This window comes from Vulpes vulpes, chromosome 15 (genome assembly GCF_048418805.1).
Source record: "Vulpes vulpes isolate BD-2025 chromosome 15, VulVul3, whole genome shotgun sequence".
In the NCBI taxonomy this organism is placed as follows: Eukaryota; Metazoa; Chordata; class Mammalia; order Carnivora; family Canidae; genus Vulpes; species Vulpes vulpes.
This window is the reverse complement of record NC_132794.1, coordinates 90,647,267-90,666,649: the sequence shown is the minus strand read 5'-3', so window position 1 is coordinate 90,666,649 and position 19,383 is coordinate 90,647,267. Positions and strand designations below refer to the sequence as shown.

Below are 19,383 nucleotides of genomic sequence, written 5' to 3'. Positions count from 1 at the left end.
GTCACTGACACTGTGTTTCGGATATTTTTAATATTCCAGAAAAGAGATTTTGGAAGATCATTCCCCATGACAGTGGTATGACAGGGTCCTTGTGAATCCGGTCACTGAGGAGTAGGGACTGTTAACATGTGCAGGAAAGTTTATACTCATACTTCTGCTCTGCTCTGCCTACAAGTCAACTAGACTTGCCCTGAGACTAGAAGCAGGACTTTAATTGGAGAGCTAGATGAGGAATAGAGATAAAGGCTTTGAGAACCAGAAGGGCTGAGCCTTGCTATGAAATTTACTCTGCTAAGACTTTCTTTACAAACTGTATTTCACACAGCCCTGATAAGGTAGGTAATGTTATCCTCGGACAACATGAAGGAGTTACAAGCAACTTGTCATTTGCCCGAGGTTATACAGAATGCAGATCTAGGATTCAAAGCCAGATATGCAAAGCCCTCGTTCTCAACCACTATCCTATGTTGCACTATACACTATATACTGAAGAGGTAATAAAAACCTAGCCCAGACATAGATGAGATTTTGGGTTAAGGAGCAGGGCTTCCTTCAAGGGCAGGACTGACCTCAATGACCAGGTAGGTTTTAAGCAAACTGAATAAAGCACAGCAACATTTTCTGGGGCCAAGGAGAAAGGCTTCCAAGGCCTGGAGCCAAAGAAATCTAGAAGCAAAGATGTGAATACAAGGTGACTACAGGATGGTCTACAGTCCAGAAATGACTTGGCGCAAGCTAGAGAGGAGGTCTTCTCCACCCATGAGGCTGGGGACCATGGTCAGATGTAAGATGTTGTGCATGGCTATATAGGGGCACTGCAGAGAAGCCTGGCTCATAGTGGGGTGGCTGGGCATTAGGACAGACTTGTGATCAGGAGATCTCAGTGTGGAAGAGGCTGAGAATTCCAGGCAGCAAGAATGTATCTCAGGCTGACATCTGAGTAACCGTACCAGCATTTCTTCCAAGTAGAGTGGCAGAGTGGCTCCAGAGGCCAGAATGCAGACAGACTTCTCACAAAGAGGACAGTGAAAGGGCTACAAAGGAGCAAGTCCAATCCATGTGTACTCCAGGGCAAACCTAGACCAGTAACCAACATGATTTCCAAAGATTTCTGTGACTAACCAAAGGGTTTTCTTTTGAGGCCCATCATCTGGTTCCTTCCTAGCAGTTATTAACAAAACCCTTAAACACAGAGGAGCAGTGTTTGGGAACTGGCAAAGCAGCCAGAGGAGAAATGTATGCTCTTTATTACTTCCCAACCTCTGGTTCTCTTCCAGATACCAGCTTAGACTGTGTTACTTCCTGGAGGAAGCCTACTGTGAACACCCAATTTCTCCTCTGCACATCTGTGATGCTAACCGCCTGCTTGGTGTCCCCACTGAACTGAGAGCACATGGGTACAAACTAGTACAGGGTCCAAAGCAGAAATGCTCCAGGACACTTTGAAAATGCTAGCTATTAAGATTCCATTCCAGTCTGTTATTTTTCTGGATTCTCTTCTGAATACCCCTGTACCCGAGAACCATCTTAACCTACATATAATTTAAATACTTTGAGGATAATGGGATGAAACTGAACCAATGGAGCCCAACATGACTGCTGTGGTATCTCACAATGTGAAGTCAGCGTAGCTCCAGGAGTGACGGGAACCCATTCAGCTGCTCTCACCCCTCAAATGGTGTTAGGAGAGCTCATACCTGATGGTTTCTTACCCTGATCCTGGGTGGGTATGGAGAATGGTAAACTCTGGTCGACCAGGCAGAAGGCATCAGACACTTCCCTGTTTCCCTCCCTCTAAGGTTTAGGTACTAAGGCCCTTTTGTGTGCCTTCAACTCAGTAACGGTGTCTACAGGACATTTTCCTTGTTCTTTGCTAGTTTTCTTGAGAGAAAAGAAATCACTGGAAATCTGCTCACAAACCACTAAGATCAAGTTTTTGAATAAGTTACATAATAAATCTAACAACCACCACCACCACCACCACCACCACAGCCATTTATTAAGTGCTTGCCAGGTACTGTGCTAAAGCTTTACATTGTTTCAGTTAATCCAACAACCCTGAGGTAGATATTCTCAACATCCCCCCTCAGTTCAATACATATCATTAGAGTTGAGGAAACTGAGGCTCAGAAAAGATAAGTCAATTATCAAGGTTAAACCTGCTAGTTAAGTAGTAAAGCTAGAAATCTGAACCAGACACCTGGCTCTAAAATCCATGCTTTAAAACATTATCTGAGACTGTTTCTCACTGGAAGTTAAAGGACATATACTCCTTCCCCAAATACTACCTGAAAACCCAGACTTCAGGTAAGGAAGAAGGTGAGGCCTCACTTTTTTACTTTAGTCAGCTTTTGTAAATACTTGGAGGCATCAAGATAGCCTGGGTAAGCTGATCACCAGGTCCCTGCCTTGCTACCCCAGCTTCCACGGCTTTTCTCATTGAAGACCTCCGCTCCTGGTATCAACTACTCAGTATGCTGTTTCTCTTCCAGCAATTGCTGAAATCCAGAGTCCAGCCAAACTTGGTGACTCAGAGCATTGCCAAAGACACCTGAAATAAACTAGGAGACATTCACAAAATGCCCACCATCCCCGACTGTAAGGCACACAGATGCATTTAGATGGGAACACAGAACTGCTTTTTCCACCCTCGCTTGCCAGGCCTGGATCCATACCTGGGGATTCTCCTACCCAATCCCTCCTCACTGGCTCTCCACTATCTAAGACTCTAGGTACCCTCCCCTCACCCAGCTCTGGAGGCCCCATAGACCGCAGGTCCCTGGGCCTCAATGTTGCCAGTGTCTAAGGCCTCGTCCCCTAGAAACGTACCAGAAAGTGCTCAGTTTTGGCTACACTGAGGACCCAAGACCTATGATGATCAAACAGAGATAGTTGAAGACTAGCAAAAGGGCCACCAGAGTTAGAAAAGCTAATCAGACTGCATAGAATTAGCAAAAGGATGCTAAGAGGGCAGAGCAGATGCAGAACAAATGAGCAGGTCAAAAAAGGAAGATAACTCAAAGATGCTCAGGGTCAAGCCTAGGGGGAAGAAATCCTAGAGAAAGTCTATCCAAATACTTGCAGCCATAGGGCTTTTTTTTTTTTTTTTTTTTGCCATAGGGCTTTTGAAGAAAGAACAGCCATTTAGGAAAAAGGTCCTTGGCTGAGGGCGAGACTGGACAGAGGGAGGAGCCTGAGTGGGAGAAACTGAGGGAGCCCTGGATACGGAAGCTAGAATATCTCTTCATGCAGGAAGCTTGAGAAGACACCAGAGCATTCAGAAGGACTGAAGGATGAGAACTGAAATTTCCAGAGAAGAACAAGAAAAGGGCTGAAAAGCCAGGGCCCCTGGAACCTCATGAGCCACTTCCAGGTGCGTCCCTGCATCCACCCTGTTTGGGTAAAACTAGTCACTGAGGGCTATTCCCCACTGCCCTACTAAAAACTCCATACCCAACCTGGAAGAGTAGAAGCCTCAGAGAGATGCAGTCCTGTCTGTGGGAAGTTCACACTCTTAAGAGGAGACAAAGAACCGTCCCTGTCCCCAATCTCTGAGGGAACCTCTGATCTAAGGAACCCACCACATGCAAGTCACAAAACTGAGGAACAAACAGCAACTAGTGCAAATTAACATAGTGCTTGAAGTGTGAAGACAGAAAGAATGCATATTAAGGTGCCACGGAGACCTGGGAAGATACAATTTGGGACCCTCCACACCTTAGGACTCAGGCCACTAGAGGTTATCTCATCCCCTGTGCACACTCCTGGGTGGGGCGCCTCAGTGCCCTTCAGCAACTACTCTGGCTGCATGGACTGGGGAAAATCAACATTGCCAGGAGGCCTGGAGTAAAGAGTCCCCCCACTGAGGAGCCCCAGGCCTTGGAGGAGCCTGGTGGGAGAGCTTGCTCTCTACTATCTTCCTCCTTTTTCCACAATCTTTCATCTTGTCCTCACAAGATTCATGGCCTCATAACCTCTGGCTGTTTTGTGTGGTTTCCTCTCCAACTAAGTAGAAGCTTCTAGGGGATAAAAAAACAGGTTTTCTCCACACCCTGCAGTGCTGGAATGCAACAAACATTTGTCACAGGTGGGCTATCTGGAGTATTGATTGAAAGAATTTTTTCCACAAACAGCAAACACGTCAAAACCATTCCATTAGTATTCTTTGCCCTAACACTTGCATTTGACACCCACCTCTCTGATGGCTCATGCCTATATACTGTATCCAGCTCAGACTGAGGAGTGTGCCTACCTAGGGTTTAAGAAACATCAGCCCAGCCCGCTTGTGGGAACAATGGAAGGGTATGTGGCCCAAGAGTCTTTGGTGGGGGCAGAGGGAGAGTGTCCCCATACTAGGCTAGCCCATTGATAAGGATCCTTCCCCTCTCTGTCTCCTAACAGATTCAGATTAATGATCGTTCATTCCTAATTGTCAAATTTCTTTTCCTTCATCCTGTGTCTAATCACCAGTGACAGAAACCATTACGCAAATGAGAGCATACGACTTCCCCCAACTGTTCGCGTTGGTAAAAACCTTGTAATTTAGAGCTCTGATTTGTAGGGGAAGCTGGTCTCCCCCAGGCATCCTGGGCATCTGCTCAACTGATGCCCAGAACAGCCCCTCCTCCCTCCCCTGAATTCCAACCCCCCAACAAATATTTGACTTCACAAAAGAGCAGTTTCCTGTGTACCTGCTGATGTGAAAATGGGAGCCTGTAACATGGCAGACCTCCTTTCAGGTCCAAAGCCTCACCACCTTCCCTTGGCTCCACTCTGCTTGCTAGCATGGTAGTAAGCAACAGAGCAGATATGTTTCTGCAGCTGCAAGTAGAATTTGAGCCTAAACAACCCTAACTTAGCCCTAAGTGAAAAGACTAGGTCTTTTCCTTGGGGGAAAAGGAGGCAACAGAACATGAATAAATGTTCCTAGTTATCATCTAGAACTGGATCTTCAATCCTACAGGTGCAGAAGCAAGCTGGGAGAAGTTATGGGTCCTATTCAAGGAAAAAAAATGCACTGGGATCTAGAACCAGTTTCCCCACACTCCTTCCAGCACTCTTAACTTAGAACAGGGCTTCCCAGTACTTCTCCCAAGAGTCCAAAAAAGCTTTTATCCTAAGCTATACCTTGCAGTCCAAAAAAGCTTTTAGCTGGAGTCCAAAAAAGCTTTTACCCTAAGCTATACCTTGTGGACCCTCATGGACAATGCCCAGTGGCATGAGATCTGAGAACGGACTATAGTTCAAGGGAAGTGGCAAGGTAGGAGAACCAACAGTTTTGTGGATAGGGAGTAGCAGGGGGTTTGCAGTCAAATTAACATTAGGTTCAAATCCTGATTGCCACTAATCAATGAAACCTCTCTGAGTCCATTTCTTTAGCTGTGAAAGGAAAATACCTACCTGGCAGGATGAGAACCAAAGATAAAAACACTAGGCTATTATTAGGTATCTTAATAATCAGGGTCACTATTATATTACCCAAGGGTCAGGACCAATCCTGTAAAGGACCCTCCTCCTATGTCGCCTTAGGTCAGATCTGTGTCAGCACAGCACTCAACAAGGATCAGTTGAGTGGCACATGCCTCCCTGCTGCACATCGCCCACATCTTTGAGGGCTGAGCCAGGAACACAGCAGACCTGCTAAGGAGAACAAAAACAATCTGCTATCTTTCAAAGTTTGACTGTAGTCATGTTTATCCTCTGCCTTGTTTTCTTTGCTAATGCTCCTCTTTCCCAAGAAATGGAGGGATGGAGATCACTGCAATCACATTTTCCAGCATTGGCTATATTTGAAAGAACTACACTTGAGAAGGTAGGTACCGTGTTTGCACACCCACACTGCATCAGAGAACCCCAGAATGGGGCACTAAAAATAAACACCCCTATCCAAAATACACACACAGGTGCACACATGCATACACACACACCCTCTCAGTCCATCAGTGCGCTGTAACTGTAAACTGAGCTTTGGGGGTTAGAGCCACAGCTCAGACACTGAAAGTAAACCTTTGGCAAAAAAAAAAAAAAAAAAAGGAAAAACCCCAGTTTTCCAACTCTTCTTTCCTTCCAGACAGAGAGAAGGGGCATAGAGATGGAAGTGGAGGTGAGAAGACAAAGGGCCATAAGGCCACCATACTGCCCAATTCCAGTGGCCCCAGTTCTACTGAATCATGTGACTGATGGCCCTTTGCATTGTGCAGTGCCCAGCTGTAAGCTGTAGCCCTGAGAGGGGTTCCCACAAGTAACAATGAACAGAAAAGGAAATTTCACTTCTGTGCTCCGTCAGTTGCCCTGACTTTCAAGGGTGTTTGTGGAACATTACAGTGGGGTCTGGCAGAGGTGCTGGCTTTAAGAGGCAAGGCTACATTTTTGTCCTTGACCTGAAGTGGATGGCAGGTGGTAAGTTAGCTACCTAAGCTGGACCCCATTTCATCTACTCAGCCAGGAAGCCCCAAGGAAGAAAGGATGTGGCCTGGGCAGGGAGGGTCACAGGACCTGGAGGCTCTAACCAGTCAGCCTCAAGCAGGTTGCAGTGAGACCTGACCAACATCCAATGGCTAAAACTGAGTTTAAAAGCTTTAGGCTAGGTCAGGCAGTACTTCCCTGGGGCTTACACTGTATGTCCCACTGGATAAGGTTAAACAGTGGAGAAACTTGGTAAGCAGAGAGGCAGGCCAGTGTGGACGGGGACACACCGACACACACACACATACAGACATACACACACACACACACACACACACACACACACACACACACAGGCTTATACCCCTAGAACCTAGAGAAGCCACTACTAGGAGGACTCCCTTGGTACTCAGCACAGAGAGCAAGAGCTGGTGCCGAAAGAGAGAAGCTGTATGTGTCTCTAGTTTGGAACTTGTGCATAATCCTTGGGTTTCATGTTCCAAGGTTCTTTTCTATGTATGGCTTGAGCTTAAAGGTTCAAGTTGGAACTCTCTAATTCTCTCACAGGAAGGTCATCTAGGCTCTTAGAGGCAAGCCTCCTTCTCACTCTCCCCATTAGGAGTCCCAGTAACCATTCCCACCCAGCCTAGAGCCTGACTGTGAAAACTGGAAGGAGGAAGACTGGCCCTGCAGCCCAAACATAGTGGGCGTCCAAGACCATCTAACTCTCAGGCTGAGGCACTGAGGTTGCAGGAGACAGGACTGAGAGCCAGCAGTGGCATCCTGACCCAGAAGGAGAAAGCAAGGAACAGATACATCCACGCGTGTGCATGCACACACACGCACACACATCCCGAGGGTGACAGATGGACACACACAGACGTGATGACAACCAGAAGCTGGGACTCCACACACTGAATGCAGGACCTTAGGGGGGGCAGAGAGGGAAGATGCTGGGGCACAGAGGCAAGGGCAAGAAGTCCCTCCAAATGGGAGTGGAGCGCCAACCACCCTGCCTTGCCCCAAACACCTGCCTCCAGGGCCATGGCAAGAGTCCAGTCCATTAAGTGCAGCGTGCAATACTAGCGCTTGGAGTCTCCTGTCCTCATCAATGAAGCGGTGTGGACGGGCTAGCAGTCACCTGGCAGGAGGCCTCGACTCCTGGCAGGCTAGTTGTATCGACCCTTGATCATTGTGTTCAACAAGGGCCCCACCTGTGAAGAGACATGAGGAGCCAGTCAGAACTGCCTGTCCCTTGGCCCTGGAGCCAGACATGGTGTGTCTTGAAGCACTGTATGTCCAGCCAAGGGGAGGGACAAGGCTTTCATTCAATCTTGTAAACCCCCTAGCCTACTCTCTTCCTGGAGAATATTCCAGGACATGGCCCTCTCCTCTGGGCCCATATTGTATTACCTTCCCTCTCACAATACCCTGTAAGCAGCACCAAACTGACAGACAGAAGGTCAGAGGAGCCAATAATCCCCCAAAACCCAAGAGTGCCTGCATGCTTCTTAAATGAGTTTTAAGAAGGTTAAATGCGTCTGTATCCCGAAACGGTCACCTGCAACTGGGGCTGGTGCCACCTCCCAATCCCACAGGTCCTCTGGATGCTGAGGCTATCCATAGGAAGAAGGCAAGAGCATTACAAATACCTCCCCTGGGTACCCAATGGGCCACTGGCACACCTGTGTGGGAAGCAGGTCTCAACATTACCTAGAGCAGCCTTGGCACAGCTGGGAGAGCGTGAGGAGATGCTTTACTGCTCACTTCCCATTCCAGAAGAATCCCCTCAGGGGTCCCCAGCTGGCACACAAGCCCCATGGGGAACATTACCACTAGCATGGAACAGATTATAATTGATCCACCAGTCAAGCCCAGCTCTCACCAGAAAACAAAGATTTTCTGAACACGCCCATAACCTCTATGGAGAGAAAGGACACCAGATACTGAAACAGAGCTATGGAGAATGTGACACCAATCCTGATTTTCCCTGGTCACTCTTGCCCACTGGGCCACAGGAGTGCCACCTTGGGGCAGCCACATACCTCTTGTGGGTTCCCCAAGGCCTCTCCAAGCATCTTCTCAATGTTTCTCATTATGGCCACTTTCTGATGGGCTTTGAGAGGATATTCAATTCTCTTAGGGGTGGGGGCCCCCTGCAAAGGAAGCAGCAGCTCAGGAAACGCCTTTAGCAGCAGGCTTCAGTATAACCCATGATTCCAGTGCCTTCACCCCTTCTAAGAAACCCAGTTTGACCCCAACCCTCCTTCATCTCCCCGAAGACCTAGGAATCACTTTTAGAGACAGCCAACCTCCCCACCCTGCCCCCAAATCATTTATTACACCTACCTCACCCCAATCCCATCTAGAGGAAAAAACCCATATTCACCTTATACCAGAAGTTCACAGTGATGGTAATCCCCCCATTTAGTAATGACTCTATGTGATGCCACCTGTAAGAAAATAAACATGCTCCTGTTTGCCACCAATATTCTTTAGAAGGAGAGATGGAAAACTAGGAAAAGTCCAGCTGAAACAAATTACAAGGACATTATCTTTATACTCATCCTGCCAAACAGACCCCGGAATCAGAGGCAGTGGTGTTCAGTTTCCAAATACATAAGAGCCAAGAATAGTTTCTCCAGCCTCAAGCCTCTGGGATCTCTTTGGACCTGAGGAACTATCATCTTGTCTGAGAGATTAGGTTGTCATTTCCCCCATGTTCAGTATGCTCACATCTGGATATGCCAACCTTCCTGTAGATCACAGAAGACTAATCCTGCCACAACTCAGAAGGGACATAGATACAGCTTTTCTGGGAATGGGAAAGAAAGCTCTCAAGAAGCCCCCAGTCCTAACCCCCTCCTCACCAGTACATTGGGATGTAAAGAACATCACCAGGGCCAACCACTGTTTCATAACCAACCACGTTCTGGAAATTGGGAAACCTCTCGTAGTCAGGATTGTCAAAGTCCACCTGAGAGGTTCAAGAGAAAGAAAAAAAAAATCAGTCAATCACCAAATCTTTATTGATAACTGTGATGTGCTAGTTTGGTGGCAATAAAAAGATGGCTTTAAGAAAAAAGATGCGTTTAGAAATTATATTCAGCAGAAGATACCATATACACATTAAACATACACGCTCTCTCTCAGAAAACGGTGTAAGATAGGCCATGCTTGAAGATTAAGTGATAAAGAAACCTGGGCCTCAGTGTTCCTGAGGTCAGAAGCCAATCATCACAGCTCACAGGTTAGAAAACCTACTCATGGCCTGCAGATATGAGAAATGAGGATGCATCCTTCAACCAAATCCTCTGAAACTTTCTCTCACACATATAGTCCTGCCAGCAAAAACTCCTGCATGAAGTGGCTAGGCAGTTTTCTCCTCAAGAAAGGAGAGGACCTCTCTGGTTGGCCATAAGGTCAACCAGATACTTCTTTCAAATCCAAGAAAGACAGTAAGTAACATATGACAATTCTAGCGTCCTCCTTATCAAAAAGCAGCAGCATCCATGACACAGAAAACAATTATTAAATCCAACGGAGACATACACATTCAAACAAGATAACCAGAGTGCACCAGCAGCAGTGATGGGGTCTGCCCTCCAGAATTAGCTCAATGGGGCTGTTTATCATTATAAACACCTAGGGACCACCACAAGGCCCTGGATTATATGAGCTACACTGTGAAATTATCCTGAGTTTATACACAGGAAGGGGAATGACATGCCAACCCCAGATCCCAAAGGAGTTCTATACCCTCCTCAGACCACACAAGCTCACCTGGCTCTGTCTGTCACATGGGTGATGAACAGGATATGGATACAGGCACTCAAACTGATCCGGAGGGAATAAAATGCATCGCTTGTGGCCTTTTATCTGAGCAAAGAAGTTCTGCTGCTCATCATAATGAGCAGGTGTTACATTTCCTGTAGGAGGAAAGACATTTTCTTATTCAGAGCAATGGCTCTACTGCATAGGCTGGAGGGGAACCCAGCCTGCCCTCTCAGCTAAGGGTTCCCAATCAAAATTTCAAGCAGAATCAGGAAGATCTGATAACAATCACAACTCTTAGCAAATTAGCTGTTACCCTTTCAGTGAGTAATAGGTTGTTCAGAAACCATTGCTGGCTAAGAGTTCACCATCGATTAGAGCAAAGCAAACTTTCATAAATGATGCTTCTGTCCTTACTGGAAGCAGCAGCACATCAACATGATATTCACAAGTCTGGCAAAGTAATATACTGTGCATACTTGTACTCTTCTGGACTACAGCAAGAATTCAAGGGTAGCAAAGCAAGTTACAAACAACTGAAATGACTGGTATCAACAACACATGCATAATCTTCTTTGACAGTTAACCAGTCATTTTAAGTTGTATGGATATATACTTGCTTTGGGTAGCTGTTTTGGAGCTCAGAGATTCTCAACCTTTGCTCCCACTTTAATACACTTGTGGAATGCAACACTTCTTAGAACAACAATAGGGCTGTTAATTTTCATGGAGGCATGGGGAAAGCATATCAGATTCCTGAAGTGTTCTATAATTTGAATAAGGCAAATTATTTAAGGTGCTAACTTGAATTAGTTCTACCCTAGTGTATGTATGCTCCACCTACTCTTTTTAACTGGGATCTCATCTGTTGTCTATCCTTTGCACAATCCCTGAGAGCCAAGGGGCCCTCTGCAGGGCATGGAGTTTAAAAAACATTCCCCAGGTCTTCCTGGGTAGGCCAAGACAGCGTGGCCTTCTTTAATGTTGAGAGTCCAAGTGCACCCTCAAAGGAGATTTGCTCTCTCAACCCTACCTGAGGGATCTGCTTCTGTGCACTCTACCAAAGGGCAGGAAGGCAACAGAAAAACATAGCTAAGTAAGTCAGAAAACTAGCTCCTGGCGGGTTAATCAAGAGTTGGTTTCAAAGAGGCAGGTTAGGGGTACAATCCATAAGCTTCATTGGTAGAAATCTTTATTAACACTGACAGCAAAGGATCCAAATCTGAAGAAAGGACAATAAAGGCGGAAACAAGGCTTCAGAACCCAGTAGTGAATGACAACAAATAATTACTCTGCTTCTTTGTTTAATCCAATTTATTCACCATTTACTAAGTACCATTTACAGGTCTGGCCTTGAGCTAGTACCAGAAATAAAAGAGCTAGTAAGCAGCTCTCCTTCCTATGATTGGAGTTCAAAGGCTTCTCCTCTCATTCAAATGGAAGGGAAAAAAAGAATATATTCGCATATTTGCTCGTGTATGCATAAAATCCTCCAACAGGATACACAAACAACTAATAACATATGGTGCCTCCAGAAGGGATATCGGAAGGCTGGAAAATAGAGGAGTGGAAGAGAGATTTATCATTAACATTCCTATTTATACCTTTTGGACTTAACTCCATAAATACGTTAACCTTCAAGAGATAAGGTCCAATTTATATTGAAAAAATAAGTTTTCCTCTTCTACTGAAATAAAAATGTTCTGAATACAGAAAACTCAATAAAGAATAATATTGCAGGAAGATTCCTAATACCTAAGTATACATGCTCATGCAGCAACTGAGGAAGGGAAGAGAGAACTAATTTTCCTTTTTAGAGTGCATAAATCGCTTTATGTGTTATCTCATTTAACCTTCATAGCTATTTATAAGATACTATCATATTCCTTTCACAGATGAGGAAGCTGAGGTTTAAGAAAGTCAAATGACTTGTTCAAAGTCATAAAGCAAATGAGTGGTGAAGACAGGTTCGGAAATCAGGTTTGTGTAACTCCAAACTATGCTGCTTTCTGAAAGACTTCTTACCTTCCATGCCGATGAGCAGCAGGTTGGATGTCAGCTGTCCCCAGCCACGCTTTCCCTGTTGCTTATTAATCCAGTTCCAGTTAAAACCCAAGAAGTCCATGACAATCTTCCGGCCCACAGTGTCATTGAGTGTTTGCTGCAGATACAACCTATGTTCCCCGAGAATAAAATGCCATTAGTGCACATACGGTCCTTTGGCATGTCCTCCACACACCTGGAAATCCATATCCACACCAGTACCTCCTACAGAGAACAGCTGCAGCCATGCAAATCTTAACCAAGACAGATTCTCACAGAACTGAATCCTTGTCAATCCTTGCTTATCCTTCTTTGAATTCTATTCAACACCTAACTTGCTACTTTAAAAAGAAGCGATTCCTTTTATTTTTTTTAAGTAAGCTCTACACCCTTAGTGAGGTTTGAACTCACAACTCCAAGATAAAGAGTTGCATGCTCTACCAACTGAGCCAGACAGGCACCCCTGAAGAAATGATTCTTAAACTTTTCTGGATCACAGCATAAATCTAAGAATCCAAGGAACATTTCCATAAAAGTTTACATACACATAAGACTTTCATACAATTTCACAGATTCCTCAACACCTATTCAGAGTCTAGAATGATCAATCAGCCTTTCTCCAGAGACTCTCGGGGCTTCAGACATCCTCTTTGGCCCTCAATGGAGCTCTATCTATTATGATAGATCATATTACTGTTCACGAAGAGCTAGTTCCCTCCCTGTGGAGTTAATTCTCGTGTATCCCCTTGCAGCCACGCTTGCTTATTTAACTCGCTTTGACCAATGAGACGTCCACAAAAATTATTTGTGTTGCTTCCAAACTGTAATTTGACTACCACCACATTTCTTTCCTTCTGCTAATCAGCTGCAAGGTTTCAGACTGTAACTGCTGGGGCAATCTGGGTCCCAAAATGAAAAAGATGGCTTAACAGCAGAGCTTATACATGACCTACGATGGACATGCAGCATAACTGTTGTTATAAACCTAAATAAACCTTTGTTGTTTCAAGTCACTGCCTCTGGCTTGAAGCCTAGTTTATCTTAACTAATTCAGCCACCTCTCTGTAGCAGCCTCCTACAGCTGAAGGCTTCATCAGGCTTTCAGCAGACCCAGGGCTCCTAATACACCAAGGAAGACCAGAAATTACTTAACAGATATGAAAACCCAGACACATTTGCTCAAGTCCCACAAGGAACATTAATAAAAGGGCAAACATGAAGACAAAACACAAAAGAAGCCCTGTAAGGAGCCCTGTTCTAGTCCTGAGAATGTTACTTCAAAGGGCTCAAAGGTATCTGAGTGCCTAGAATCAGGATATTTAAGGCAATATTACCAGAAATTTTGGTAAGTTCTAAACAGTAGCTACCTTTTGGGAAACAAGGAACCCTCAAGACTCGAACTCAACCTTTGTACTCTCCCCAGAAATAAAATATTCATACAAAACTTTTGCCAAGTAACTTTGAAAGAGGCAGACCACTCACCAAACATGAATCCAAACTACTCCTATTACATCTCTACAGTAAATGGTCAAAAGTGCTCAAAGAGGAATCACAGAATTCCTTGAATCATAACAACCTGCCCAATTCCACAGTGGAACTGACTGGTGGTAAAGTCAGCTGGTAGGGCAAAACTTGTGCATAAGAAAAAAATTTTCCTTGAATCACTCATAAAGTACAGACTACACTCATAGCATATACTTAGTGAGGCAAACTACTCTTCCTTTGGGAGGTAGGAAACTTAAAGTGACTGAGGAATGAGGAATCATGTCTTTTCTCATGCTCCTTCCATTGCAAATGTTCGTTCAATGCGTTACATTCCACCAGCACCATTTAATCGACCTGTCTCTCTTAATGTTGGGGGGTAGGGGACGGATGTGTGCACATACACATGTACATGCTATGTAAAATTTGAGGAAACTTAAGCAGAAAACTTATGTATTTTTAAAACATAAGGAATTGATCAATCAGTTGAGACCCTGGAAATTCTTTTTTGGTCAAAGTTCTAGCACTATGATAGCTGCTAAACGTCAGGAAGACACACACACACACATACACACACACACGGTATTTCAAATCCATTCGCTCAGCCACAAGCTGCTGAGCGAATGGATTTGCAGAGAGTCAGGAAAAAAACTGAGGCAGGAGACTAAAGACAAGCCCAGGGTTGAGCACCACGTGTGAGATGGAGATGCTCAGTGAAAGCAATTCCCCAGAAGCAATATTATAGTGTGGAACTGAAGGCTGTCTGGGACCTATCAAAGAGGCTATCCTCACATATAAGGATAAAAGCACAGAGAACAGTCAGTTCTGAATGTCCCATGATACAGGGTGCAAACTGACGATCTCAAGGCTAAATCCAAGGATAGTTGTTTTTTCGTTTTTGTATGGCATCTCACAGTATTTTTAAAAATCTGAATTAGCTGCCCACATTTAAAAGTAAAAAAAAAAAAAAATTAAAGTAAAAATCCTAATTCCTGGATTCTCAAAAAATAAGAGCGTATCTGGCAACCTTTCACTCCCAAGTGGAAACAAGAGTCAAGTAATGACTTCTCATTTTGACAGGGCATATGCTTTCAGATTCATTGTAGTTTTCACCGAAACAATTTCACTCATTTTGTTCACCTACCTAACCCTTCTACGCGACTGTGACTGTCACTTAATGAAGATGACAAAAAACTACAGAGTCACAGTTCAAGTCTAATAATTGTCTCATCTCTGAAGTTACAGAACTCATCCAACTCCTCCATATGCTCAAATAATTACAAGAAAGGTAAATGGATACCCTTGATTCAATGGAAAACCACGATCTGGGAACCTACCTCTCTTCCCCTCCTTGCTGCTGTATATCCTGCAGTTTCTCAACAAACTCATGAAATTTCATTTCCTCCCTGTTGGACCTGGGTTTAAAGTTCTGGAAGTTAGCCATCTTCTTCTCATCATAGTACAAGAACTTGTGGGTACTGGCACTGTACACAGAGAAGTCTCCGTTGCCAATGTTCTCCTGCAGGTATTCAAGGTCCCATTTCAGAGCAGGATACACAAGATTTGTGTCTGTCAGCACCACAGGCTCCTAAGTGAAAACAAACAAATGAAATCATCCCAAGGAGCTGGCGGATTCTTGTCCCATGACTCCAACAACTTCCCCAATTCCGAACACTTTCTCCCGTGAAAAAGCACGAACTCCGTAAGTCCCATTTCTCCTCGCCTCCTTCTCTATCTTCCCTTAAGCCGTAGTCCACAGCCCGGCCAATGCCCGACTTGTGTGACCATTCGCTTTTGGCTTCTCTCAACCAGGTCCCTTCCCCCTCCCCCTTCGGACGGGGCCCCGCCCCCTACCTCATTCTCGATAAGCTCCTCCGCCCGGGGGTCGCTCTGACTCAGACGCGGGATGGGCCGGGTCGGGAAGCTATAACTACGCAGTTGGGACTCATCCCAGGCGAGGCTGGGGCCTTCAGCCTCTTCCCGGGGTTCTTCAGAGCCGGAGGCCGCAGCCTCCGTCGCTGTCGCCGCCATATCCGTCGCTACAGACAGCCCCACCGGAACCGGAAGCCCCGCCTATTCCGGGTAAAACACAACGGAAACCATAGAGATAGACTGCGCGCGAGATCAGTCCAGAGACACAAAGAACGCGGAACCCGGCGTGGGGGCGCTCCCCCTGGCGGTGACCGACAGCTTTACACTCTAAGCTCCGCCGGTGAAGACTTGGGGCGCAGAGGTTAGACCCACTCACTCACTGATCACCTGGTGAACGAATCCCCCAAATATTACTGCTGCGTCAGTGTGCCCAGGCCTATACAAGAAGACAAGAAGAAAGCCAGTTTAGTGGGGCATTGAACTTTACAGTCATGGATGGGGAGCGAAGCAAACACTTGACCTACTTAAGGAAGTCAGTAGAAAAAGCAATTAGTCAGATTGATAGATTTGGGCAAAGGTTGCTCTAAAGGCCTAGACAAAAGATAGATGGCAAGTTGAATTCTTTTAAAAGCAAAGCAGCTTCTCCTATGTAGCAGAGAATGGTAGGTAGGCTCTAGAAGATAAAAAAGGCTCCTGGTTGGCATCCAGCAAGAAAGCAGGGACCTCAGTCCTACAACTGCAGGAACTGAATTTTGCCAACAACCACTGAGCTTGGAAAAAGACACAGAGCTTCAGATGAGGACAACAGCCCCCAGAAATAACTTACTTTTAGCTTGGTGAGACCCTGAGATGAGACCCACCTAAACTCTGCCTGGACTCCTGACTCATGGAAAATGTGAGACAATTAATTAGTGTTGTTTGGAGCTGCTAAATTTGTGGTAATATGTTATGCAGCAATAAAAAACTAATACACTAACTTAACTACATAATTATGGTACAGTGACTATGCTACACCAAACTGATAATGGGATTACTTCTGTGGAGGGTTTAGGGTTGTGGGTGCCAACCAAAGCTTCAGTTTTATCTGCATGTTTGGATTTTTACAAGAGCATATTAATATATACCCTTGGGAATTAAGAATAATTAGAGCAAGAATATTTAAATTACTAATATCAAGAAAGAAAGAAGAGTCATTACTACTGACTTTACAAAAATAAAAGGGAGTACAAGGGAATACTATGTACAATGGTATGCCAAAAAATTAGATAACCTGGATGAAATGGGCAAATTCCTAGAAAGGCACATACCATCATAACTGATTTAAGAAGAAATAGGAAATCTGAATAGACTTACAAGTGAAGAGATTAAATTAGGAATAAAAAAACATTCCATAAAGAAAAGCCCAGGACCAAATGTATTCACTGATAAATCTTACCAAACATTTTATTTTATTTTTAAAAAGAGTTTATTTATTTATTCATGAGAGACACACAGAGAGAGGCAGAGACACAGGCAGAGGGAGAAGCAGGCTCCCTCCAGGGAGCCTGATGTCAGACTTGATCCTGGACCCTGGGATCCCGACCTGAGCCAAAGGCAGATGCCTCACCACTGAGCCACCCAGGTGCCCCATTACCAGACATTTTAAAAGGCACTAACACCAATCCTTTACAAACTTTTGGAAAAAATAGAAGAGAGAACACTCCCCAACTATGGGAAAAGCTATCCTGATACCAAAATGAGACAAAGGTATCACACGAAAAAGGGACTACAGACCAATAGCCCTTATGAATATAGTTGCAAAAATCTCCAACAAAATACTAGGAAACCAAATCCAGCACCATATTAAGAAGGATTAAATACCATGACCAGGTAGAATCTATTCCAGAAATGCAAAGTTAATTCAACATCTGAAAATTAACCATATTAGTAGAAGAAAAAAATAATCACATCATCTCAATAGATGACAGAAAGCTTTTGACAAATTCCAACACCTGAAAGGATAAAAATGGGGTCCCAAAGGACACCATCAAGAAAGTAAAAAAGACAATCCATAGAACAGGAGAAAATATTTACGAAGTATATAGCTGATAAGTGACTTGTATCTAGAATACATAAATAACTCTTACAACTCAGCAATAAAAAGTAAACCCAATTAAGAAATGGATGAAAGACTTGAGTAGACAGTTTTCCAAAGAAGATATACTGTAACCAATAAGCACATGAAAAGATGCTCAACATCTTTAGTCATCAGGGTAGTGCAAATCAAAACCACAATGAGATACCTTTCACAGCCATTGGGATGACTATAATAATAATAATAAAAAAAGACAGTAGCAAGTGTTGGCAAGAAGGTAGAAAAATTGGAACCCTCTTATGCTGCTAGTGGGAATGTAAAATGGTGCAGTTTCTTTGAAAGTTTTGTAGTTCTGCAGAAAGTTAAACATAGAGTTATCTTATGATCTTTCTTTTTTTAAAATTTTATTTATTTATGATAGTCACACGGAGAGAGAGAGAGAGGCAGAGACACAGGCAGAGGGAGAAGCAGGCTCCATGCACTGGAAGCCCAATGTGGGACTCGATCCTGGAGACCCAGGATCGCGCCCTGGGCCAAAGGCAGGCGCCAAACCGCTGCGCGACCCAGGGATCCCCATGATCTTCCTTTCTTAGCAATTCTACTGCTAGGTACATACTGCAGAGAATTGAAAACATACATCCACACAAAAAGCTGTACAAGAATATTCACAGCAGCATTATTTATAATAGCCTCAACGTGGAAATAACCCAAATATCTATCAACGAGTGTTTAAACAAAAAGTTGCAATCAATATGACAATATTATTTGGCCATAAAAAGGAATGAAGAATTGACATATATTACAACCCTGGACCAACCTTGAAAATACTATGCTAAGTGAAGTAAGTCAGACACAAAAGGTTATATGTTGCCTGGTTCTATTTATATGAAATGTCCAGAATAGGCAAATCCATCCAGACAGTAGATTAGTGGTTGCCAGGGGCCAGGGGTAGGGGAGATACACTAACAGGGACAGGAGTTCTTTTGTGGGGTGGGGTTGGTGGTGGGGGTGGGGGGTGGGTGGGGGGGTGGTAATGAAAACAGTTTAGAATTAGTGGTGATAATTGCATAACTTTGTAAATATATTAAAAATCAATTTTATTGTATACTTTAAAGAGATGAATTTTATGGTATGTGAATTATATCTTGATAATAGTAAATAAATTATAGCCACTCTTGTTTCTTGACCCAAATTACGTCAGGGCTTGCTATTGATTGAATGCAGATATTGTACAATTATTTTCAACATCAACTAGTGATGCTTATTTACAAGAGGGCAAGTTGCTGTGAAGTAGTTCTCACTCAAATTTATATGGCAAGTGGTATATATAATTGTTAGTTTTAATATATATTTGAGAATGTCTCTAATAATGGATTCTGCAGCAACACAGTAATCACCCTAAAAGTTGTTGCAGATGTATGTACATTTACATTGTGTAAATTAGACAAATCCTGTTTGTGTAAAAGTGAAAACATAATCGTATGCAAACACGATAATATCCCCCATTCTTCTATTAAGCTAGTTTGTTAACTGTGGTCTGGCTTGATATCTATTAATATAAGTCCTAGCCAATCTGAGGCTTTAGCTAGTCTGAGAAGAGCTGCTTTAGATGCTGCGATTGGTTTAACATTTGTTGGGTTGAGGTGAGTGAGACATTCAAATATAAACACGGAGTAAAATTGAGGAGCGAATTCCAGGCCGATTTGTGTGTTGCATCATTCCTCTACGAGATC

The 19,383-nt window shown here is 44.1% G+C and overlaps 1 protein-coding gene across 5 annotated transcripts in view; it reads right to left on the bottom strand.

The window, feature by feature from the left end:
• HIF1AN (hypoxia inducible factor 1 subunit alpha inhibitor) overlaps positions 1-19,383 on the bottom strand; it is an 83,098-nt gene that overhangs the window by 63,277 nt on the left and 438 nt on the right. For 2 of the 5 annotated variants that reach the window (XR_011997549.1, XR_011997550.1), the window contains exons 1-8: positions 15,559-15,772; positions 15,042-15,292; positions 12,205-12,353; positions 10,189-10,334; positions 9,276-9,382; positions 8,795-8,858; positions 8,451-8,561; positions 7,440-7,619 (exon numbers count right to left, since the gene is read on the bottom strand). Coding sequence is in view for 3 of the 5 variants with exons in the window: in XM_072739816.1 (XP_072595917.1) it covers positions 7,575-7,619; positions 8,451-8,561; positions 8,795-8,858; positions 9,276-9,382; positions 10,189-10,334; positions 12,205-12,353; positions 15,042-15,292; positions 15,559-15,777 (1,092 nt within the window). In the remaining 2 variants the exon portion in view is untranslated. Of the gene's footprint in view, positions 1-5,764; positions 7,620-8,450; positions 8,562-8,794; positions 8,859-9,275; positions 9,383-10,188; positions 10,335-12,204; positions 12,354-15,041; positions 15,293-15,558; positions 16,013-19,383 lie in introns of those variants that run through there. The other 3 variants (XM_025992226.2, XM_072739816.1, XM_072739817.1) reach the window with 2 other exon arrangements.